General features: G+C 34.6%; 1 protein-coding gene across 1 annotated transcript in view; it reads left to right on the forward strand.

Annotated features, from left to right (window-relative positions):
• Positions 1-1,029: 1,029 nt before the first annotated feature.
• BANK1 (B cell scaffold protein with ankyrin repeats 1) overlaps positions 1,030-26,595 on the forward strand; it is a 250,288-nt gene continuing 224,722 nt past the window's right edge. The window contains exons 1-3 of the mRNA XM_025384833.1: positions 1,030-1,099; positions 19,953-20,008; positions 26,276-26,294. Coding sequence (XP_025240618.1) covers positions 1,030-1,099; positions 19,953-20,008; positions 26,276-26,294 — 145 coding nt within the window. The remainder of the gene's footprint in view (positions 1,100-19,952; positions 20,009-26,275; positions 26,295-26,595) is intronic.

Consider the following 26,595-nt stretch of genomic DNA (forward strand, 5'->3'; position numbering starts at 1 on the left):
TTTTGGACATTTCACATACTTCTCCAAGTTTTCTACATTGTTAGAAAGTTCTAATAAGTTCATTTATGTGAAAAAATTAACGTTTTCTTTGATACTTGATATTTATACAATTCCTAAAAAGCACTTCATCCGAGAGAAAGTTTCAAAGAAAGCCTTCCTTTCATAAGAAAAGGAGAGGAACATTTAAACTATGTATTATTACCAAATTGATAGTCAAAAAATATCTTCAACTTCAAAAGGCAAATGACTAGTTTAGACGTGCTTGAGGGAAGAGACATTCACTTTAAGGTTCTGGGACAACTGCTTTGATGTATCACCATCTTTAAAACAAGCAAACAAACTTTTGTTTGGAGGGGCTATTTAGAGCCATAAATAATTTTTTACTGGGTCTATTTCTGAGTTGGAGCAGGAGTAAGAAATACATTTTATATGGGATTTTTAAATCACTTTTCAATTTATGAACCTAGCCTAGAAAGTCTGTGTAAAATGAAATATTTTAAAAATTACAATATCTGTAGCTTTATTTCCATATCTATCTATGTATCTATCATCCATGTATCTACTCATCTATCTATCTAATCATTCTGTCTTTCCAGCAAATGTTCACTTCTGGTTTCCCTACGTCTGCCTGCAAGTGGGGGTAGTATGGCAGTGTGGAAGACCTAGAAAGGGACAAGGAGAGCTACAGTAACAGAGGCCTAAATATATCCTAGGTGAAAAGGTGAGGAAGGAAACAAGAGCAGAAGCGTTATAAGAAACCAAAGCGGCCTTTTGAGAAGGGATGCAAGAGCAGGCCCCTGAGCAGTTTCACTTCCTCTGGGCGCCCAGCAGAGCGGAGCCCTGGCCTTGCGGGCATGAGCCCCGGGGCTGCGTTTCCTGAGACCTGGCCGCAGCCGCCCCGGGTAGCAAGCGGGCTGGGGAGAGCCGAGGGCCAAAGGAAAAGAAAATCGCGAGGAGTCTCTGGCCGGGAGAGTTCAGGCAGCGCTCGGCGGGCAGCAGTGCGCAGGCCCCTCGGCTTCAGCCGCCACAATGCTGCCTGCAGCGCCGGGCAAGGGGCTTGGAAGCCCGGACCCGGCCGCCTGCGGCCCAGCGCCCCCAGGTGGGTAGTTGCGCATTCGGAGGGGCTTGACGCGGAGGCCAGGCTACGGGGCTCTGCGGAGACCACGGACCATCGTTAGACAGCAACTGCACTCGGGCACTGAGGCAAGGGCGTCCCTGAGATAGGGCTTTCCCTTTTATCCTGCCGCCGGGCAGACCAGAGAGTTCTTCTGTTCCTAACTTCTCTGAGGGGCATCTGCACGCCGCGAGGAGGGAGCGCGCTGGGAGTTCTGGCCAGCGGGCCACCCTCAGTGTCTGCAACTTCTGAGGAGCTGGAACTTTCCCCAGCACCCGGGTCAGGGTCCTGTAGTTTCTAAAGTCACTTTGCAACCTGTTTTAAAGAAATGCACGTTTTAAAATTATACGTAATCATTTTCAACAGTCGGTAAACACAGCAAAACCGCTCATTTGTAGCGTCACCCATTTACCTGCCCAGCCTGACAAAGCCCAGCCTGGTGAATTGGTAGCGCGGACTGTAAGTGCCTTGCTTCTTGGGCAGGCAGCTTTGCAGAGAAGCTCTACCAACACCACCTCCCTAATCCACTGGCTTTACTAACTTGGTCAAAGGAAAACAGTCAACTTGGTTGAATGCAGTAGATTTACATTTTCAAATGGACGTTAAGGCAGTTTTATTTAGTTCTTTTTGAAGCATTTCAAATGCATTTGCAAATTATTTGATATGAAAATGTTTTTTAAATTAAAAAAAACTTCACTTAGGTATTAATATTACTGGAGTGTTCTTGGTGAGAAATGCAACAAGAAAGTATATTCTGAGTAAAATTCTCTTAATTTGCTGAATAGAAATAAATTTCTCATACCTTTCTAGAATTTTTTAGGTAATGCAATTTTGGTTTTAGCTATTTCTGTTGGCTAGTGCATTTTTACATAAATAAACTTTAGGGATTGCTTTAAGTTAAATAAGAAGTATATTTGTGTCAATGAAAAATGACAAGAAAGGACTTAGAGCCCATGATGTCTTAATATATTAGTATTTTAACTATTGCATATTGACATTCTTGAAAATTGTGACTCTGATGGTCTGCAGCAGAGCAGCCTTTGCTAGCATCTGCAGATAAAACCAACCATGTGTTTCGAACTTTGAGCAGGTTACCTCTTTTGTAATTTCAGTTTAACAATTCTGTTAGAGAATGGGGTACAGTTTGTTTCAAACTTCTAGATTAAGCAGTTTAGACAGAAAATGGCTTTTATTTCACTTGATACTAAGCAACACTTTGAGGCACTTGCTATTGTGAATAATGCAAGAGTAATGTGAATCAGTATTTATAGCATTCCAGTTTTTCTTGTTCCTCCCATGCATTCCCCCCCTCCCCATCTCCTTGGGTCCTCCATACAGTATTTATCACTTGCTTCAGTTGCTTCCTTTTCTGGCCAACATAATGAAATGTTTCTAACAACGAATTGTCTTTTGACATTATCCCATGTCCATATTCTTGATATGAGTAATATTCTAATCTTCTAGCTTTTATAAATCCAATGGTTTTTTTATTTGTTTTTAATGGAGAGCTCCCTCTCTCTCCAATAACTATCTTAATATGGCACATTGGGGGTCAGTTGGTCCAACTGCTTCATTTAGAGAAGAGAGCACTGAGATCCAGAGTGTGAGTTGCTCATGGTTTTATAACTAGTAACTATTTGAAGGTCACCCATTCATTAACTTAACAATAAACTTTTGTTCCCCCACAAGAGTCATGTAGTAATAGTAAGAGTGTAAAATGGTAAACACAGTTTCATGCCTAGGAAGATATATTTCTAGCAGGAGGTAGAATGTGCTGCTAGACAACATTAGTGTATCCTGCCATCAGAGATTTATTAACTGTTGAGTTTCCAATTAGTTCTTTAATGGAAGCAAGAAAAATAGAATACCCAGTTCTAAAACAAGGTAAAAATGATACACGATGAGTGAAAATTCCACTTAGGATGTATTTTCTGGTTTGTATTTAACTAGATATTGCTATCAGTGTCCAAAAGACAGATTCTTCCTGTTTTATTCCAAAACTAATGATTTGAAAAACTTATTAACTGCTATTTTAAATAGGGAGTGATTATTTATTAAATCACAGATTTTTCTCCACCCCATAGTTTTCTTTAAATTTTTATTGATATGATTTGATGCATCTGATGAAATTTTAATAAGTGATTTGCTTAAGAACAGAAAGCATGAAAGGGTAGAACTAGCATTTAGACTGTTTCATCTTATGCTGGATGCTTTACACATAACTTGTGAGAAACATGGTTTGTCTAGGTCTCTGTCCTCTAGCTTGAAGTTCTTAAAGATTTGAAGCTTTTTGCTTTGACTGCAATCTTCCAACATAGCTAACGTCCTACATTTGTTCCACGAAGGAAATAACCTGGTTCCATGCTCGTGGCTGGAAAAACTTGCTTTCTTCAGACCAATCTGGAAATGTTCTGATAAGGTCACTTTTGCTAGGATTTTAAAGACAAGGAGTGCTTTTAGGATATCTTCACCATAATAAGGAATAATTCTGAAAAATGCAGTTGCTGATGATTTCAGGGTTAAATATCAGCATATTCAAAGTTACACCTGGGACAGTAGAGGAACCTTTTCTGCAATATCTATCGTATTGTAGGTGGTTATGCCCTATTTATGATGGTCTTTTGACTCATACTGCCTCAGATCCAGTCCCAGTTTAATTGCCTGCCTTACCTATGACCTTGAATAAATAATGAAATCTGTCACTATCTCAGTTTTATTTTGTTTCTTAAAAAACAAAATCCGAGAGAAGAAAACCTTTATATGAAAGTTGTTTGGGGGATTAAACGGGAAAATGCAGGTGAAGTCCTTTTCAGGGTCTCGTAACAAATAGTAACTTCTTTATATATGCTAGTTGTTATATTAATTCTTAGGTCATTGATCAAGTGTGTCATATTTGCTTGTATAAGACTGAGAGTTCTTATCGAAAAACTGCCTCATACTGATTGCCTCATACTGACTTGAGGGACAACTTAATGGGTGAAGCAATCAAGCTCCCATACCAAAAATATTAGGAGGTATGGCCTCTTGTATAAAGACACTGCTGTATCCTTGGGGAGATATTGTGGTTAATAGTTCTGAGAGGAGAAAAAAAGAAATTCATAATGAGAAGAACTAAGGATAGGCTGATTAAAAGGGCATTAAACTAGAGCAGTTGCAGGAAAGAATAAAGGAATTTAATAGGACAAAATGAGAGCATGCTCTGTTTTCTCATATCTGAGTACCAGTTGTGTGACTCAGTTTACATAATATATAAATATATTTGAAAAAAATAAGCATCAAACAGAAAAACTGTGGAATACTTCAACTTATAGGAAGATGAAGAATCTATTTTACCAAAATATTTACTGCTGGGTTAAAACAAAATTCCAAACTAAAATGAGGAACATCATTCCTGACAAAAATAAATCACGTTTTAAGAGTTTAAATGGTTGTTGCTTTGTCACCTAAGTTACATTTACTAATTTACTGCTTTCTTCATAGAATATAGAGTATCTTGCATTAATTTTGGAGACAGCTATGAAATAAGAATAGAAGGGGCAAACATTTCATAAGTTATTATTTAAAAATTAAGTTATTATTTGGCCTTGTAATTCTTTCCTGTTTTAAATATAAAGAATGGTATCTAAGCTTTAGTGCAGACATTGAAATTAGTACTGGTGGTGAAAATATCAGATATCATATGGAATTATACCCCTCCAGTAATTAGTTTTTAGTCAGGGAAAAATAATGAGCCTTTTAGACATTTACCCCTGAATTGAAATCTCTTTGTTGTTTCTAAGTGTTCTGCACTGAAATGATCCAGAAAGATGACTTCCCTCTGTAATCATGAAGAGTAATTAATCAATGCTTTGTGATCTTTTACAAGATTTCCTTTCTATCTAGTTCATTAAAATATGTTGTTGTGTTTCATCATGCTATGTGTCATATCTTTGTTTCTTCTAAGTGTCTCTGCCATTTTCCCATATTATTAATTCCCATTGCTTTGTTTTTATATAGAGACACACTGAAAAGTATAAGAACAGTCTCTGACTTGGAATTCCATTTACTATATGCCTCATTTTTTTTTATCTGATACATGCTGAGAACAATTCCTCCTTTGGTCGGGAGCAATATTCTCATTCCTTTTTAGTTGTAGGATCATGTCTAATTTTCAGAGGAATAATGTGGTATCAAGACCACTTGAAATTTTAGCCATCTTGTAATAGCTTCCGTTTATTGTGTTTCTACTTTGAATTCATATGAAATGGGAATCATACTAGTTGATAAGTGAGGGTGTCAGAAGAGTAGTGTCTACTCTGGACAAGAAGTCGTATTGTTCAGTATAGTCATATGAAAATATTTAATAATTCACTGTGTTCTTTCATCTATGGAAGCTTTTCTAAACTGTTAAAGGTGAACTTTTAATTCACCATGATTTTTATGTTTTTTTTTCTAGGATTGGGGGTGGAGAAACACACAAGGGCATGATTCTATAAAATCATTGAAATGGCAGTTGTAGAATATTTATTGTTACTGTCTGAAGAATCTCTAAGATTACACATTTTCTATTGATTACATTTTATTTAGATTTAATATATTGATACAGTTCAAAATATTGGGAGATGAATGGGTTTTTAGTACAGTTAGTAAATTATTAGGTCACTATTGTAAAAAAAGTAAGTGAGATAAAATTGAGGCAAAATCTACCCTGGTTTCAATTAATGGGATAATTTCTTTAATTCTCTCCTAATTTCTTAGTAAAAGCTTAGAACTTTCACTACTTTAAGTACTTATCTGTAGGTCAGAGACCTTTCCTTTATCACGTCCTATAGATCCACAGCCGTTTAAATAAAGTAAAATGAGGACAATTATTCAGATTCCCAGAAACAGTCACTTGGGCCAAGAATAGGCACATGATGCAAGCCAGCCAACTGGTTGCTTAATGGCCAGTGCCGCGTGTTGTCAGGCTTATATAGATTTGTTGAATCTGTGTAAGTATAAGCCACATATATAATCTGTATAAGCCACAAAGTCCTTTTGTCTTATTAAACAAAAGAATAAAGATTCTTGTCAGTAGAAGATTGAGAAAAGATGAGATTATTGTCAGTGGAAGATTCAGTATACAGTATAAGATGACAGTTAGTTACCTCATGTTTAAGATGGCTAAACAGAAAGAAGTTGTGATGAGAGAACTGAGGAGACCGAAAGACAAAGGGAGTAGTCCCGATTTCTGATTTCTAGTGACAGAGCAGCTGCACTTGTTTTTTTGATCTTATCTGTCCATGAAATTGCTTATAGTATCCTTACATGAACTTCTCCTTACATGAACTACTTTGAGTGAATTTCTTTTTTGGGAGGAAAAAAAAGTTTGGGCTAGCATACCTTTATTTCTCAAAAACTGCCAGCTATCAGCTTCTCTTTTCAAAAGTTGTTGTTATTGTTAAAATGATGTCTTCTATGTCTCTTCCATTGAAAATTAAACAATCTGATAATGAAGTCTGTTCCTTTCATGCACTATGAATAGAGTGTGAGTAAGTCTGGTGGTCCTGCAGATGAGCATATTTCGGGTGTCCTGCCTTTATTAGTGAAATTTGAAGAATGTCCATGCATTTATTTTTAGGTTTTCAAACTTAAATCCTTAGAACTGGAGAGAAAATAAGTCACTCAAAGGTTAGTAATATAAGAATTAAGCACTATTAAAAGGTTTAGAGCTTTGAATTATGTAGCTATAAATTTATAACAACGTTTTCCCATGTTTTGTTAACAGGATATTTTTATTTATCCGAAAATTTTATAGCATACTGTTTCTGGCAAGTTTTAAAAATATATTTAAATTGAGGCATACACTAGTGAGAGAATGGTTGGGGCATTTATCTTAGTAAATGTCACAAAGTGTGTTTACTTAGTAAAAGAGGAAGACGAGATATAAAACTAGGGATTATCTTCAACCCCCCCGGTATATGAAAAAATACGGCACCATGAACAGGCCATTGTGAAAGCTTTATATACAATCTCAGTGGATTAATATCAGTATGAAGCAATACAAGTACTGTGTTTTAGAGATTAGTCTTTTACCAACCCATTTGTCTGCAATGGAGTAGAAAGTATAGTATCTCCATTAAGTTATACATAGTGTGTTATTAATGTTCACCTTAGAAAATAAGAATTCAGTGTGTTCTTGCTAAACTTCAGAGACAGGAACAAATTAATGAAGTTCAGGTGTGATCAATTAAGTCCAATGATGTCAGTGAAGAAATGAGACACAGAAAGACAAAATTTTTTCAAGATGCGACAAGGTTACACTCACAATGTTATTATAATGAGTGAGGAGAAGAATCTGAAAAGTAAACCAAAACCTAATTGCATAAATTTGTGTAAAAAATTCTCCAAGTATAATGAGGAGCTCTTGAAGAGTTTTTAATGAGGGATGGCATGATTAGATTTTGTGTTAGAAGATCACATGAGCTGCTGTTGATAAAATTAATTGGAAAAGGGCAACGATGGAAGTTGTAAAACAATTAGGGGTTTGCAAGGAGTAAAAATACAGGGAGAAGTGGACAGATGTATTAAGAACTATTACTTACATACCTTTTGTGATATAATAGATTTGGAGTCTGAGGGGGACAGAAATGTGAAGAATGACACCTAGGGTTGTGGTCTGTAAACCTAGGAGAATCCAGAATGTGTCATTTACTCCATTGGAAAGGAATGAAGGAACAAGAGGACACCGGGAGGACATGAGAGAATGTCATTTCAATTTCAAACCCGTTACATTTGAGGAGCATGAGAAATAGTCATGTTAAGATGTCAAGTAAGCAGTTTGATTTTAGGATCTGGATGTCAGAAAGGCAGCTCAGACTGGAGATATAAAATTAAGAAAAACATTGTATTTAAAACTATAACAATGAATAGGATAACATAGATAAGATGACCCAGGATAGAGACCTGTGGAAAGCAAACATTTCAGTGTTCGTACAGAAGGAGGAGTTGCTCAATATGACTGAGGGGAGGCTAAAAAAAAAGAAGGAAAAGAAAAATATAGTGATAAGAATTCAAACATGAATGTTTCAGGAAGGTACAATGGTGAACTGGCCTAAATTCTTTTGATAGGTCAGGCAAATTGAAGCCTGAAATTTAGCCAATGGATTTAGTATCATGAAACTTACAGATGACCTTAGAGAGAGAAGTAAGTAGCTTTAGTAAAGGGGATGAGAGCTGAATGGGAATGAGTGGAGGAAGGTAAGGTGATGGAGGCCATGGAGACGCCCTTTAGAAATATGGCTGTCTGATAAGCAGCTGAAGATGTGCCAACAAGGAAAGCATTTTACTTTCATTGTTGCTTTAAGATCAGTGTCACTACAACAATTGTTCTCAAAAGCTGATGGCATCACACCAAAGGGGGGTTTTCTGCTATGAAAACTTTTAGAGAACAGCTCTATGAATTCCATTAGTAATACACTTTAATGTGTAGATTTTCTTATGTGTTTAAGAATTTCTGTCTCTTCAAATAGTATTTCTAGTTCTAGATCCTTGAGGAATCACCACACTGTTTTCCACAATGGTTGAACTAGTTTACAGTTCCACCAACAGTGTAAAAGTGTTCCTATTTCTCCACATCCTCTCCAGCACCTGTTGTTTCCTGACTTTTTAATGATCACCATTCTAACTGGTGTGAGATGGTATCTCACTGTAGTTTTGATTTGTATTTCTCTGATGGCCAGTGATGATGAGCATTTTTTCATGTGTCTGTTGGCTGCACAAATGTGTTCTTTTGCGAAGTGCCTGTTCATATCCTTTGCCCATTTTTTGATGGGGTTGTTTGACTTTTTTCTTGTAAATTTGTTTGAGTTCTTTGTAGATTCTGGATATTAGCCCTTTGTCAGATGGGTAGATTGCAAACATTTTCTCCCATTCTGTAGGTTGCCTGTTAACTCTGATGGTAGTTTCTTCTGCTGTGCAGAAGCTCTTTAGTTTAATTAGATCCCATTTGTCAATTTTGGCTTTTGTTGCCATTGCTTTTGGTGTTTTAGTCATGAAGTCCTTGCCCATGCCTGTGTCCTGAATGGTATTGCCTAGGTTTTCTTCTAGGGTTTTTATGGTTTTAGGTCAACCTTTAAGTCTTTAATCCATATTGAATTAATTTTTGTATAAGATATAAGGAAGGGACCCAGTTTCAGCTTTCTACATATGGCTAGCCAGTTTTCCCAGCACCATTTATTAAATAGGGAATCCCTTCCCCATTTCTTGTTTTTGTCAGGTTTGTCAAAGATCAGATGGTTGTAGATGTGTGGTATTATTTCTGAGGGCTCTCTTCTATTCTGATGTCTCTGTTTTGGTACCAGTACCATGCTGTTTTGGTTCCTGTAGCCTTGTAGTATAGTTTGAAGTCAGGTAGCATGATGCCTCCAGCTTTGTTCTTTTGGCTTAGGATTTTCTTGGCAATGCGGGCTCTGGGTATATACCCAAAAGATTATAAATTATGCTGCTATAAAGACACATGCACACATATGTTTATTGCGGCACTATCACAATGGCAAAGACTTGGAACCAACCCAAATATCCATTAATGATAGAGCAGATTAAGAAAATGTGGTGGCCGGGTGCAGTGACTCATGTCTGTAATCCCAGCACTTTGGGAGGCCAAGGTGGGCGGATCACGAGGTCAGGAGATCGAGACCATCCTGGCCAACACGGTGAAACCCCATCTCTACTAAACACAAAAAATTAGCCGGCTGTGGTGGTGGGCACCTGTAGTCCCAGCTGCTTGGGAGGCTGAGGTAGGAGAATGGCATGAACCTGGGAGGCAGAGCTTGTAGTGAGCCGAGATTGTGCCACTGCACTCCAGCCTGGGTGACAGAGCAAGACTGTGTCTCAAAAAAATAAATAAATAAAATAAAATAAAATAAAATAAAATAAAGAAAATGTGGCACATATACACCTTGGAATACTATGCAGCCATAAAAAAGGATGAGTTCATGTCCTTTGTAGAGATATGGATGAAGCTGGAAACCATCATTCTGAGCAAACTATCGCAAGGAAAGAAAACCAAATACTGCATGTTCTCACTTATAGGCGGGAATTGAGCAATGAGAACACTTGGACACAGAATGGGGAACATCATGGAGTGGGTGAGGAGGGAGGGATAGCATTAGGAGATATACCTAATGTAAATGATGAGTTAATGGGTGCAGCACATCAACATGACACATGTATACATATGTAACAAACCTGCACGTTGTGCACATGTACCCTAGAACTTAAAGTATAATTAAAAAAAAAAAAGAAAAGAAAAGGAAAACAGAAAAGAATTTCTGTCTTTTTTTTTTTTTTCATTCCTTCTTCTATGTTTCTAGAGCTCCTCCTTCTCTTCTTCCCATTCCTCTCCTCTTTCCTTTTTTCCTTTTCTTTTTGGTATTGATCTTAATGGAGAATAAATAGCTGATACTTCTTTCTGTGAAAACCTTGGTACAGTGTTGAATTATTCCCTAGCTTTACTTTCTATATATCATCCCTTCCTTTTTATCTATATTGGAATCCATTCATCCTCATTAAAATCCTGTCTTTGCATTTGCTTTGACTCCTTGATCCATCTATTTTACTGTCACAACTACTTGATAAAGCTCTGCTCCTGAATAAGTCTTTCTAGCTCTATTCTTCCTGTCTGAATCCAAGAGACTGACTATTGCTAGATAAAAACACATTCAAACAGGTTGGTAATATAACTTCAGGCAATTCTTGTTACATCATAGTTGTTTCATATAAGATTTGTTTTTAAATTTTTAAATTTATTTGAGATAGTTTCTCGCTGTTGTCACCCAGCCTGGAGTACAATGGTGCGATCTCAGCTCACCGCAACCTCCACCTCCTGGGTTCAAGCAATTCTCCTGCTTCAGCCTCTCAGATAGCTGGGATTACAGGCACCTGCCAACACACCTGGCTAACTTTTGTATTTTTAGTAGAGACGGGGTTTCACCATTTTGACCAGGCTGGTCTTGAACTCCTGACTTCAACTGATCTGCCCGCCTTGGCCTCCCAAGGTGCAGATATTTCTGTCAAGTCAGATTGCTATGATCTTACATGTTTTCTATATTCTGATGGGCAGAAAACTGTATGCTCTGCTACCTAACACTGTAGCCTCTAGACACATGGCTGTTGAGGACTTAAAATATGTCTGGTTCAGATTGTAATGTGCTGTAAATGTAAAATACACACCAGTTTTCAAAGACTGAGCACAAAAAATAGAATGTAAAATCTCAATAATTTTTATATTAATTACATGTTAAGATTATACCATTTTGAATTTATTTGATGAAATAAAATCAGTATTATTGTAATTAATTTACTTTTTATTTGTTGCAATATGGTTGCTAAAAACATTAAAATAACATATGTGCCGTGCATTTGTGATTTGAATTAAATTTTCTGTTGGATAGCAATGCTCTCAGCTTTCAGAAAAAAAAATTCCAATTAAATAAATTAGAAATTTTATTTCTCTCTCATGAGATATTGTTGAATATGTATTATAAGATTACTCTCATAAAAATGTGAGCAAAATTCACAGTTCCTCCAGCAGTTTAGAGGAACCTCTGTCTATTCATGCTCATCACACAAAGCATTTTCATAGTGATATTTTGCTATTATTTTAATTAGCATTTTTTTGTTGAAATTGAGTGCTTTTCATATATTTCTTTGGCATTTTGATTTCTTCTGTGTGTTATATATTCATATCATTCATTCATATTTCTCTTGTGCTTTTTGTCTTAAAAACTTGTAAGACCACATTACATATTTAAAATGTAAACTTTGTCTTACGCATCACAAATATTTTTCTTTTATCACTTATTTGTTAAATAATTTTGATTGTAATATTTGCTGCTGTTGAACACTTTTTAACACTCATTGTGTCAAATATACTTTTCTTTCATAGCTTCTGTTTCTTGTCTTGACTGAAGACACCAATGCGTTCCCCTCGAAGTCCAGCCACCTACCTGCTAGGGTCTAAGGATCTTTTATAGGCACAGGATGGGGGCATGGCAAGCCAGGGTGGTCTTGGAAAATGCAGTATTTGGGCAGGAAAACAAAAATGCCTGTCCTTACTTAGGTCCGTGGGCACAGGCCTGGGAATAGAGCCCTAGCCAGGGACCACACCCTCCTCTACCCAGTACTTCCCTTCCCACTTTCAGTATCATTTAAAGGGACCACACCCTTCCCAGTACTTCCCTTCTGTGTCAGTGTCTTAATGATTTTTGTGATGAAGCCATTTCTAATATCATCATACAGGTAAAAGAGTAATAGTTAATATAGTTCTATGAATAAAGCTTTAGTGACATATTTAGAATTGCCTAAATGATTTCTGAAGTAATTTAGTCCCTATAGGGTATAAATATATACAATGTCTCACCTAGATCTGTGAAGGTCAACAGAATAATAGAAAGCTTCCATTAAGAAAATTTCTATTTCTGAGCAACATATGGGTAATTAGGAAGCATTTATAATTATGGAAAGAAAACAGGGGCTGCTTATCTATATCTTTTATGAGGACTAGTCTGCTAAGAAGTTAGCAGTTAGCACACATTACATTTCTGCTTTCAGTAAGGATGTATTTTGTGTTTGCATGTAGTAATGACCTCTTAGAATCATATTCTGATCTGTTGCAGAAATGATCTAATGGCTGCTTCACTTAGTGGTTGTAAGGCCCTATGTAGCTTCATTATAAGACCTCTCTATACCTCACGTTTTTTCTTCTGGAAAAGATGAAAAAAAAAAAAATAGTATACTTGGAACAAAATTGGTGCTCTGTGATTGACAATTATGGCTGTTGCTGGGTGAGTAGGTGAGTTGCCATGTAGGACATTATGAAAGTTGACTTATACTTTTCTTACCTGATAGTCAATTCCTGAAATATATGGACACAGACTTCCAGGGCTTTATTCCTTTAGTACTCTGTTGCCCAAACCGTGTTCTGTAGCATATACTATATGTCCTTTGGAAAAAAAATTCTGTGGTGAAATGTTCTGAATATGCATATTAGGATATTTAAATGTGTGAGAGATTCTGCAACACTGTCTCTTCGATTTCCTCTAAGACATTGTTTAACAAATATTTATTTAACTATGGGATGCATTGTTGTCTCAACATTGATAGAGAAATAAGTTCTTTTGAACAAATTTGTCTTCTCTGTTAAATGGCAACTAGTTCTTGAGAGAATGATTCTTTCAGCCAGAAATAGGTAGTACTGCTTTTAGTTATATTTTCTTTAGTATTATGCCTACCATAGTGTAAATAAAGTTATGATTCAGTCTTGGTGGCCATATTTTCATTGAGTGAGCGGGAGGGAATTAATAGGAACAGAAAATTAAGGGGCTATAGGAGGAAAATGGCATTGGTAGGTTGAGTAGAGCACACACAGTTTGCCTATTTCTTTAATTCCTTTAGATTAATTCCGTCTATTCAGTTGGGGTGAGTTAGGGTTGTGCTAGTGAAAATGAGAGGAAAATGAGAAAGTGGTTATCTATTAGGGAAAGTAAAGTGTGTGTGAATGAAATGGAAGTAGGAAAGTGCATAGAGAATTGTAAATACAGTTGACTCTTGAAAACACAGATTTGAACTTCATGGGTCTACTTATGTGTGGATTTTTTTCAATAAATATATTGGAAATTTTTTGGATATTTGCAACAATTTGAAAAAACTCGCTGATGAACTGGGTAGCCTAGAAATATAAAAACATAAGGAAGTTAGGTATGTCATGAATGCATAAAATTATGTCGATACTAGTCTGTTTTATTATTTGCTACCTTAAAATATATACAAATCTATTATAAAACCTTAAAATTTATTAAAACATAGTTACCCACTTACAGACCATACATGTTGTTATACACATTTAAGAAGAATGTAAACAAATATAAAGATGCAGTATTAAATCATAACTTCATACAATTAACTGTAGTACATAGCGTCCTGCTGTAATAATCTTATGGCCACCTCCTGCTGCTATTGCAGTGAGATCAAGTGTTGGGAGTATCTGCTAAAATGGTGTGTGATGACAGTCAAATCTGAGTGAGTAGTTTGTCTAATAAATTGCATATCACAGTACAAAGAGATGTCTCATGGTTCTTGTATGTTTTTCATCTTGTAAACCTTGAATAATGCCATGGGACTCATAGGAAGTACCAATAGTGATGCTGGTAGTACTCCCAAGAAGAAGAGAAAAGTCATGACATTACAAGCAAAAGGTGATTTGCTTGATACATATTGTAGAATGAGGTCTGCAGCTGCAGTTGCCCACCATTTCAAATTCATCCTATAAATAGATGATGTAAACTTACAGTATTGATAAATACAGTACAGTTTTGTAAACGTATTTTATCTTCCTTATGATTTTCTTAATACACTTTCTTTTCTCTAGCTTACTTTACTGTAAGAATATAGTATATCATACATATAAGGTACAAAATATGTGTTGATAGATTGTTTATGTTATTGGTAAAGCTTCTAGTCAGCAGTAGTTGAGTTTTTGAGGAATCAAAGTTATATGGGGATTTTCAACTGCTCAGGGGTCATTGCCCCAACCCCTGCATTGTTCAAGGGTCAATTGTATAAGAATATTTTGAATGTGTGTGTTTGTGCAGTTAAATAGCACGTGTGCATCTCAACTAATCAAATTATTTTGAAGGTATTTCACATGTTAGACTATATAAATCTGCCACTATGCCAATAATCATGTAAACTATGTAAGTGACATCTCATTTAAATATTGGAATTTCATACATCAAAATGTTCCAAGATCAAGAGCTATTTGACTACAGTGGCTACAAACAGATTTTTTTTTTATGTTAGAAATGTTTGTCAATGAAACATGTTTAAAGCAAGCATATGGGCTGTTAAGAATCATCCAAGTAAATTATTGTTGAAATATTTTTCTACCTAAAATGACATTAACTTATATAAATGCAAGTAATTTAGACAAGAATTAATTGTATGTCTTTTAGGTTGACTAACTTAACAGGACATATAGAAAACAACATTAATATGATAGTAGCTTTGGTACTCAGATGGAATGCTCTTTAAAGAAAAGGGTAACTTCTAGCATCAGTTTAGTAGACATAAGCACATTAATAGATGCTGGCTGACTAGTTAGTACCAAGATTGACATTAGAGTAGCTAATTAAGTATATGAAAAAGGACAAATAATGTTGTAGCCATTTCTGAATGCCACATGTCTGAACAGCCTCAGAATTCTTATATCCAATCTTAAACCAACACTCTGGTTTTGGCAATCTTTTTCAAACTCTTTGGTTTGCAGAAGAGCTTCGTTTGGTTATGAAAAAGATCTTTAAAATTCATGAAGGCTTTTACACCTAAAGATAATCTTAAGGTGTTTTCCAATATGAAATTAACTTTTAATCTGATAACAAGTAGTATAGTTATTTTGGCTAAGATTCCTACAACCTTTTAATATAACTTTGAATATTTAGTGAACTATAATATCTTCAATATCTTCTAGGGCAAGTAGAGAGAAAAAGTGTGATTAGGGTCTAAAAGCAAATAAAATTTAATATCCTCTATGTGTGCCTAGAATATTAATACATTTTGTTTTATTTTTCTTTTTCTAAAATAATACATGAACATAATTGAAAATATGTCATAAAGACAAAAAAACTAGAAAAAAACTGTCATATATGTACTTCTAGGTTTTTTATACATTACTTTTATTAGTTTTACTTCAGTTTTGTAGCTTTAATATATTTAATATTTGTACATGCTTTAAAAATGTTACATTTTCATGGCTATTTGTTGAGGTGTCATTTTTCAATATTTTAGTTTTGCTCTTGCCCCATATAAATCTATTATACAATGTGTAAAAACAAAATACAAAATAAAAATCCTTAGTGATTTATTGAATAATAGGATAGATCATCCTCCATTTAAGCCTATTAATTAATCTACAGAAACACTGAGTAGTTCTTAATAACATAGAAATATGTTGCACTGGATTTGAAGTTGAATAAGTACAGGATGAAGCCTTGGCTCTGTCACTAACAGAACTTCACCTTTTGCCAGCTATACAACCTCTCTGGTGCCTAGGAGAGGCAATATTATGTATATTGATACTCACATTAATTATCCATGAGACTAGTTGGTTCATAATACATGGTGCATAATAGTAATGCAATTAATATCTCTGATCTGAACAAAAGCACTGCAAAGATGAAAATAGCTTTTGTTCAGCATTTGGAATTTAGGATCTTCGTTGAGAAAGAGTAAAGGCCCCATAATCTTATGGAGGGATAATTATCCGTCATTCATTTATTCTTCAACCATTTATTCGTGCACTCCTGTGCTCAATTCGGGGGATACACAAAAGGTGGCTACTCCCATCAGGGATTGTATTTAAGTGAAATAGGAACAGAACAAGTTGAACAGCTCTATTTCATTTTATCTTTACCCTAACCCAATATCAAATGACTCAAAAACCCTAAGTTTACAAAAGTCTGAATAATTCAGCCATGAGAACTAGTTAGCAAGGAAAAGCAACAGTTAAGAGTGTTTTCTTTAGCTACCGGGGGTGACTCCTGATGCATAACTGCTGTTCCAGAAAATCACCAGTCATTTCAGAAGGCAGTCATGAGTACAGTCCCCTGGGACACTGCTTTGCAAATTTCAGTTATTCTCATAAGACCTTCCTCAATTTTTGGTTATTCTACCTGTCCTCTTGTACAGGAGAAATATTTCTTAGACTGACTCTTTTTTTAGCTTAAATGTCATATATTTTAAAGGAGCACTTTGTATCACTACTATAAGAAAATATTACTGCCATAAATAGAAGGTAAACATACAAACATACAGATTGAAAATAAAATGGTGTTGAAAAAAATTATAGCTAAGGACAGGCTCTGGGCATAAAGTTTACTCTCTTTGATAGTGTTGGAATTCACGAGGAACCAGGAGCTCCAAACCAAGACATTGTCCTGGAAGTCATCAGGATTGGATAAGTATTCTAAAAGAAACTGACTTTCTCCCTCTGTGACTCCCTGCCACTGTGTCTCCTGAAGATTAGATCCCTCCCACTGTTCTCCAAAATGAGATTTCATTTTCCAGAAAGTTGAAACAAAGTTTTGTTAGCAGCAGGTGTCAGGCACTATGATAAATGCTCTACATACTTTATCTTACTTAATTCTCACAACACTGATTCCATAGGTGATGTTATCCATGTGTCACAAGCGGGAAATCTAGGCACAACGAGGTTCATTATTTGCTTCAGGCCATATAGTTAGTCAGTGATAGAAATGGATTTTTAAAATTCAGGGTTGGGCATGGTAGCTCACACCTGTAATCCCAGCACCTTGGGAGGCTTAGGTGGGTGGATCACCTGAGGTCAGGAGTTCAAGACCAGCCTGGCCAACATGGCGAAACCCTGTCTCTACTAAAAATACACACACCAAAAAAAAATTAGCTGGCTGTGGTGGCGCACACCTGTAGTCCCAGCTACTCGGGAGAGTGAGGCAGGAAAATTGCTTGAACCTGGAATGCGGAGGTTGCAGTGAGTGGAGATCATGCCACTGCACTCCAGCCTGGGTAACAGAGCAAGACTTTCAAAAAAAAATTAAAATTTTAAAAAATAAAAAATAAAATCCTAGACAGCCTGTCTTGAAAGCCTGGCCCCTTAACCACTATATGTTTATCTAAAATAAACTCATTTAATTCTTTTGCAAATATGTATTTGTGCCCATACCAGAAAGGTTTTCCTCCCATGTAGACATTTCCGTTTTCTAAATAAATAAGGTTCTAGTTTTTTAACAGAAAAATATACAACATAAAATATGATATTGTCACCTACTAATAAATCAACATGGAGACATTCTTTCCAAGGGATAGAACAGACAAGCACAATTTCCAATTGATAAAAGTAAAAATTTATAGAGTTTTGCTACTTTCAAGGTCCTTGGAGGTGAATAAAGTAAAAGAAAGCAAAATATCTACAATGTAAGCTAGAAAAATTGTGTCTTTAATGATCATCATTAGGGTATTTAAAATCATCAAAGTTGTAATACAGTTGTGATTAATCAGCAGAGTAAACAGACAAGCCACAGAGTAGGAGAAAATATTTGCAAACTGTGCATCTGACAAAGGACTAATATCCAGAATCTACAAGGAACTCAAACAAATCAGCAAGAAAAAAAACAATCCCATCAAAAAGTGGGCAAATGACATGAATAGACAATTCTCAAAAGAAGATACACAAATAGCCAATAAACATATGAAAAAATGCTCAACATCACTAATTATCAGGGAAATGCAAATTAAAACCACAATGAGATACTACCTTACTCCTTCAAGAATGGCCATAATTAAAAAGTTTAAAAAAATAGATTTCGGTATCCATGTGAAAAGTGAACACTTTTACACTGCTAGTGGGAATGTAAACTAGTATAACCACTATGGAAACCAGTATGGAGATTCCTTAAAGAAGTAAAAGTAGATCTACCATTTGATCCAGCAATCCCACTACTGGGTATCTACTCAAAGGAAAAGAAGTCATTATATGAAAAAGACACATGGACACATATGTTTATAGCAGCACAATTTGCAATTGCAAAAATATGTAACCAACATAAATGCCCGTCAGTCAATGAGTGGGTAAATAAAACATGGTATGTATGCACCATGGAATACTACTCGCTCATAAAACGGAATGAAATAGTGGCCTTTCCAGCAACCTCGATGGAGCTGGAGGCCATTATTCTGAGTGAAGTAACTCAGGAATGGAACAACAAATATTGTATGTTCTCACTTATAAATGGGAGCTAAGCTATGAGGATGCAAGGCATAAGAATGATATGATGGAATTTTGGGACTCAGGCAGAAGGGTTAGAGGGGAATGAGGAATAAAAGACTATATATTAGGTACAGTGTACACTACTTAGGTGGTGGATGCACCAAAACCACTAAAGAACTTCTCCATGTAACAAAAAACTACCTGTTTTCCCCAAAACTACTGAAATAAAAATATCTAAAAAATAAAAAAGTGGATACTGTTAAAAAATATATATATTATAAAATGCCAATAATAAAGAGTACTTTAAAAATGGAAAGATTATAATTTGCATTTCCCTAATTCTTTGCATTCTCAAAGGAACTTTCAAGCTCCCACTAATTGCCTCCTAGAAAATTTTTCTAATGTGTCATTTGCTTTGAATCATGGAGAAATCTAAACAATGATCATATAAGCTACTTAATCAAGGCTATTCTACAAATACTGTGTGAAGAGAAGCAGAAAGTATACTGTACATATATCCATTTTACTTCAAAAGGCTTTAGGAAAGGAAGAGAAGGAACTATAGCTGAAAGCAGTGTTCAGATGGTGTGGTAGGCAGAACAATGGTACCTCAAAAGTGTATGTGTCCTAAGCCCCAGGCCTGTGAATATGTTATGTTATATGGTACAGAAGAATTAAGATTGCAGATAGAATTAAGATTGCTAATCAGCTGACTTTGAGATAGGGAGATTATCGTGGATTGTCCAGTTGGGCCCAATTTAATCACAATGATCCTTATGAGTGAAAAGGGAAGCAGAAGAGTGAGCACCAGAGAAATGGCAGCATGAGAAGGACTTGGCCCAATATCACTGGTTTGAAGCTGGAGGAATGGGACCATTGGTCAAGAACTGTGGGTAGCCTTCAGAAGCTGAAAAATGCAAGTAAATATATTTCTTCCTGAGGCCTATAGAAAGAATGTAGCCCTGCAAATATCTGATTTTGTCAAATTGAGACCCATTTCAAACTCCTAAATTTGAGAACTGCAAGATAATAGCTTGTGTTGCTTTAAACCCACTAAATTTGTGATTAATTTTTTTATAGGAGCATTAGGAAACATACAGATATCTAAACACATGTGGGCTATGCAAAGACAAAGAGTACCATAAATACTGCAGATAGGATCCCCTCATCAGGCATTTATACACCATCCATCTAGTTAAAAAAAAAAAAAACAACTAGGTGTAACCATGAAGAAATGACCTTTATAAAGTATGAAGAACATATCATTGTTACCCTTAGGTAGTCATCTTTGGCAAGATATATATTTATACATTATTGGAACATCTTTCGGGAATTCACTGTTATATTTTATTGGCCAAACAAAATAAAAAAGAATGTCCCATTATTGTTTATTTACAATGAGTGATTTTATCAATTTAATTATTCTTGTCAATAATACTGTTGGCTACTGCTGCTATTATGATTCTTACTAGTACAAATACGTATTTATTTTATCAGTGGTTCATTTTCCACAAGTGCCAAAGAGGATACAGAGAGCACAGGATTGTTATGAAGTTAAAGTACATTAATGCTTATAAAGCATCAGAACATTCATTCGCGTATATTAGGCATTTACTGCATTTTGGTAGCCTTTATTATAGGTATCATCATCATTATCTTCATTATTACTGCTGTACATCTCAATGATTGCTGGTCACAGGTCTTAAACCAGGCATGTGGGCTTCATATTTTATCTCTAGGAATGAGGGATCAGAATCTCCATTTCTTCAGGTCAAGCAACTGAAGCTCAGAGTATAGGAAGTCACCTAACTAAAGCTGAAGAACTTTTAAATGACAGGGTCAGGACTGTTCCTGAAATGTTTTGTGAAACTGTGAGTCTTTGTGCTAGGTGCTGTGTGCTTCCATTAAATAAGGCCCCATTCCAGCCCAAGCCCCCAAACAAAATATTCTAAGAGAGACAACTTGTTAGATGTACAAGTATTATTCTAATCTTTTTAAAAGGCCAGTAATATTATTTTATGGTCCATTTTACTTTAATATCTTAGAACATGAACCATTTTTAACACTGGTAGGGAATTTTTTTGAGACCGTTTTCTCCTAGTGATAAAATTTCAGTTGGAATAGGATCATATGGAACTATATGGCATAATTTAAAAGCTACTCTCTTAAAAAAATAATATATATACATTCTAGAATATTTGAGGAATAAACAATGTAAGAATAATGTTATAATATACTGCAGCCCTCAGAAATAAATATTGATAATATTTGTCTTGAATTATATGAGTTTTTGTGTATATACATAAAGAAGCTCATATTGTGTTTATGGTTTTGTAATTCTCAACATTGTGTAACCCATTCATTTATGATGATACATTTTTAAAATGCCAAACCATGAAAAATCAGGGCCATTTGTCAGACAGGAACATTTTATAAAATTCAGATCTTTTTGATTTCTAAATTTTTCAGTTCTGCACTTTGTGATACTTAAAGATTTATTGACACTTCCCTTGCAAGACAATACTTTTACACTAACCCTAGGATAAATAAGATTAGAAGATTCCTTCACCACAGGTCTTAATGAGATATTAGAATAAACTACTTTGTGTTAAAGTAATTTATAGAAGTCCATTTCCTTTTTATAATATGCAAGTTTTTTTAAGGGCAGGAATTGGGCTTTATAATCTTTTGTCTCTTAAAGTCTGAAAATTTGTTCTTTATAATAATCATTAAATAACTATTACATAAACATATAAACAAAGGTTTAAGTGATTAGAGAATTAATATTGAGGTATTTTTATCAACATTATAATACTTATGAATGATTATGGTAAATTATCTTGTTGAATTTTAAAATACCTGGTCTGGAAATTCCAGTGATGAGTGAGAACTAAAAAATGTTAAGGTAATGAATATTAGAGTCATAGAATGGCAAAGAAGATTATTCTGTGAAATATGACTGGAATTAGTAAGAAGTTCCAAAGAATAAACTGTATCTTTAATTATATATATTTTTAAGTGTCTCTTGCTGATTTTCAACTTTGATTACAATTATAAAGTACATTAACATAAAGGAATATCTTCAAGTGGTAAAATGTTAAAATCATAATATCTTATTTTTTACAAACTCAGATTAAAAAGTGTATATCTAGGGTAACATTTAATATTTGGATTGCTGTTTCTCTACACTATATTTAAAGGTAAATAATTAAGCAATGAGATTCATTAAATAAAATAAATTACTAAAATTTAAGGATAAATGTAAAACATTCATTTTTATATATTCTTGACATAGCTCTATCTTTAAAACATTTATATGATGTAGAGCTTCAGTTTTTGATGATACTGTTCTATACATTTTAATAGGAGAGAAGAAAATATAAACAATTGGAATATTTCTTCCCGTTCTTCATATTCTAAAATCATTTTTAGAGGTTCACATTTTTTATTAAAATTATGCCTAGATATTATTATATTGCATACTTCTAAGTGTCAAATATTAATCAAAGCAACCCCACCAGGAATTTCCAATGCTTCATTATTTCAGTTCAGAAAAGAGTTTAGTGTTCAATCTTGTACAAAATGTCAGCCAGGGACAAAAATAATTGAGCATTATTTTTTTTTAACTTTGACTTTTGTAAACAGGTTATTGCCTAAATTCTGAACTGTGAATTTTCCTAATATGACACCTGGAATGTGGAAATTAATAATAGTAAAAAAGTAATCTTGGTTAAAGTTAGTATGAATTTAAATACTGTTTAAAAATTGCTTTTATTTAATCACATATAGTATTATAAACACTCCCCCAAATCACCATCTATATTATTTTTTATAGTTTTAGATAAACATCATATTTGTATTTATATACAATATTCACTTCAGAATTACAATCTAAGTTTTAGATACATAATGTTAAATATTGTGTTCTTTGTCCATACATATATGATTTGGCCCTCATCTAACAAAAATCACTTTGGTGAATTAAGGTAGATTTGGGGCAAATTAATGATTTTAGTGAATTTAATAAATCACATGTGTTTGGTTCCTTAATAAATAACATTTGAGCTATTTCAATGTATTTTCCTCAAAGAAAAAAAACCCTAAAATCTTTATTTTCTTTTTTCACATTAGCAAAACGTGAGAGAGAAAAAAATTGTGACTGTAATCATCTACTGTGGTACTGGAAATATTGTCAGTATAAAAAAGACATTATGGTGATTCTCAAACTTGAGTGGACTTAAGAATTACCAAAATGCTTAGTTACTTGATAATCCTTTCCTGAACCCCAATTCTGGAAATTCTGATTTGACCAAGTGTCCAAAAGTGGCTCTGATGGGTGTGCGTCCTTGACCACATTATGAAAAGACATTGTCACTCTAGGAGAAATGTAGTTGTGACCAAGTGCTGCAGCATAACTGAGGATTGTTTTAGAGTTACCTAGAATTTTTAGTACTTGCTATCTTGTAAACTCCATGCAGAAGTTACGTTTACTGTGAACATAGACCACAGGAGGCCTTGGGGAGCTTCTGCGGGTGATAGGAGACACACTTTGCTAGGTCTGCGATTTCCCTTCTGGCCAAGAATGGCTGCAGAGGATGCACACATCAGGAAGAGGGTGGGGGACTCCTTGCTTGCTGGTTTTGCTTGCATCCAATGAGTAGAAATTCAACCTATTCTTTGTTTTGGTATGTACATATCTTCTAGTATATAGCTATTTCTAAGATATTTTACAATTACTACGTATGATACAAATTTTGAGATGAAATTTATTTAGAGGGGTTTGCTTATGTTTCAATCAGTTATGTTTCCAAAGTGTGACGTCCTATGTAATTCTGTACATAACAAAGCCCTTAAAAGATATTAGTGTCACTGTACACAAATACTTGCCAATATAATTAATTGCAAGATCTCATTGCAGTTAGTTAGGAGTGTACTTATTACATCCCTAACTTATATACTTTAGTAATACAGGCTAAAAAGCATTCATTGTACAGTTAGATCTGCCTAAAGCCCATGAAAAGAATTCAGGCAGGTAAAACAAATTTTAAATATTTAAAATACTCTGTTTGGGTCATTGCTCTCAAAGCATGATTATGCATACTGTCTTTTTTCCACCACTGCCACCATCTTGTGTTCTGGAAAGACGAGGGTGAATTAAGGAGAGAGAAAGAACAAGGAAACAAGGGAAATGTCAACACAGTTTTCTTTTTCTCGGAACTAGGATAGCAAAATTAGATTTGCTGGTGAAACTAAAGTTATTCTCTTTGTAATCTGATCGGCTGGTCGTATGCTTTTATCCATTGGGAACCTCAAGAAACGGACTGGAGTTTTATTTCATTTTGTCAATAATATTGCCTGTGGTATGGTTTGATACTTGAAGTAGAGCTGGCAATAGATGATGTGAATTTAAGTTCAGCTTAATGACTTACTATTGGTGTGACCTTGGGGAAGTCTCCTAAACTTTCTAGCTGTGGCTTTTCAAGTTTAACATTTTTGTTTTTTCATTAACTTGAGTTAAAATTCTTTCCTTAAAACTGTAATACTAAGAATGGTATAAAAACACACCATAATAAAAACACACCATAATATTCATGTGAATGTACTTTGTATATTATTACTATTGAATGGAATTCAGTGTACTTTGAAATGTGGCACATTTATTATATAATAGAATGTAAAGCCACTTTTCAGCATAAGAGTTCAGGGACATGTATTGGGTGTAGGGGTGAGGATTGAGCAATAAATAACCCTCTTCAGTGTTTGAGTTGTTAAGCAGTATTAAGAAATATGACAAAGAATAAGGGAAAGGGGAAATCAAATATTGCCTTTATTACTGATGAAGTTGATAATTGGCTCACATGGCTTATATCTGTGAAAAAGTGGAGTTTATAATGAGAAATCCTAGAATTAGAGAGATATACTCACCCAGCCACAGGAGACCCTGGACCATAGGTCAGGAGCTGTCAGAACATATGCCCTCATGCTACAGAAGCTTAACAAAACAATTACAGGTAGAAATTGGGACACTGACTACACACATATTCTGAATCCTGGCCCTCCAGGATATTTGCCGTCTTTTATATGGATGTAATAAAACTGGAAATATAAAAATTGAGGAGTAAGTAGAAACTACGACTAATTTATCACAAAATAAAATTGTAAGTATTACACCTGGGATTTTTAAACATATGTCGTTTTGAGGTCTGAGTACTATAATCTGCATTTATTATTGGTTAAAGTGTCAATTATTTCTTCAAGAAATAATTTTCATTTTTAAATTGCACCAACATTTACTAAGTAATTTAAACAAGATTCTATTTTCAAATCAGAGATGTACTGAAATTATTATTGATAGATGTAATAGGTATGGATCAAGTTCTGACTTTATACATTTTTAGGGTTAAAAACAGATATTTAAAAATTATTGGAGTTTAAAATACATTTTAAATATTTTAAATACTCTGTTAAGGAGTTGCTACTCTAGACATGGTTTTTTTAATCAAATTTTATGATTTTTACTAATTTTTGTCACACTCTTGTTTTTTATAGTCAAGAATATTAAGGTATAATCTACATAAATAAAATTCACTTTTAAAAGTGTACTTCTGAAGGATTTTTAGAAATTTATACACTTTACAAACCATTACAAGTATTTAAATTTAGTCCATTAGCACAATAATAATGTCTCTGTTCCATGCATTCAAAATATCTACCCTAACTACCCTAACTTTTATGTAATTATATGTTTTTCTTTGAAATGAACTTTATGTGTTTGTGGAAAGTGCTTTGCCACAAGACAAAGAATTTCGAAGATGAGTTTTCCTACAACATATAAAACCTACAAAACTTTGATCCTATTGCAGCCTCATTTGTATCTCTAAAAGTTTTCAATGGGCATTCATTGATCACTGATGTGGTCAAAGGCTTGTTATGCAGGTATAATTACTCACAAAAGAAAACTGAGAAACATGAATTGAAGTCTAATTTTCCTTTGTGTGTAACAAAAGACATAGGCTCATATTTCCTAGCTATTTTTTCTTGTTTAGTAATTTAGTTTGTATGTTTAATTCTGAAATGAAATGAACATATCCTTTCCCATTTCTTCTTATTTTGTTCAATGTAGATTCATCCATAGCTCAAGCCATCTTTTCTCTAAATCAAAGTGGACTCTCAAATATATTACATGAACTTCCATCAACTGGAAGAATTTCCTTTCACTATGAGTGGGGCTGTAATGTAGAAATGGATGTAATATTCACTTTGGACTGCTGCTGGCATATTTTTCAGAATGATCTGGAAACTAATGCCATGCTTCTTTTTTTTTTTTTTCGGTTAACAGGTTTAGTCATTCTTCATGAGGCTACAGATGTATGTTGAGGGAGGAGTGGTAAAGTGGTAAGATTTGGTGTCATAGAAGCTTAAGCTACAGGCTCATGGCATTTACTTCTCCCATCCAGAATTGCCTGAGTCTGGTTTTGTATATATCATACTCATTTTCAAATAGAATATTATTTCTCACAAGCAAATTATAATTTGGTAGATCACATAACACCCAGTTTATGAATGGTCAGTTAGACTACATAAACACTTGATATCATATAAGCAGACATTATTCTCAATTAGGATCCAATAATAACTCACAAGTTAATTTTCAAATAGAAAGGAGTCATTGGAAGAATAAGGAATGGTATTCCTCCAAAATCTCAGGGGTATGTGTTGTGGA

The sequence above is a fragment of the Theropithecus gelada genome, chromosome 5, assembly GCF_003255815.1.
Source record: "Theropithecus gelada isolate Dixy chromosome 5, Tgel_1.0, whole genome shotgun sequence".
NCBI classification, from domain to species: Eukaryota; Metazoa; Chordata; class Mammalia; order Primates; family Cercopithecidae; genus Theropithecus; species Theropithecus gelada.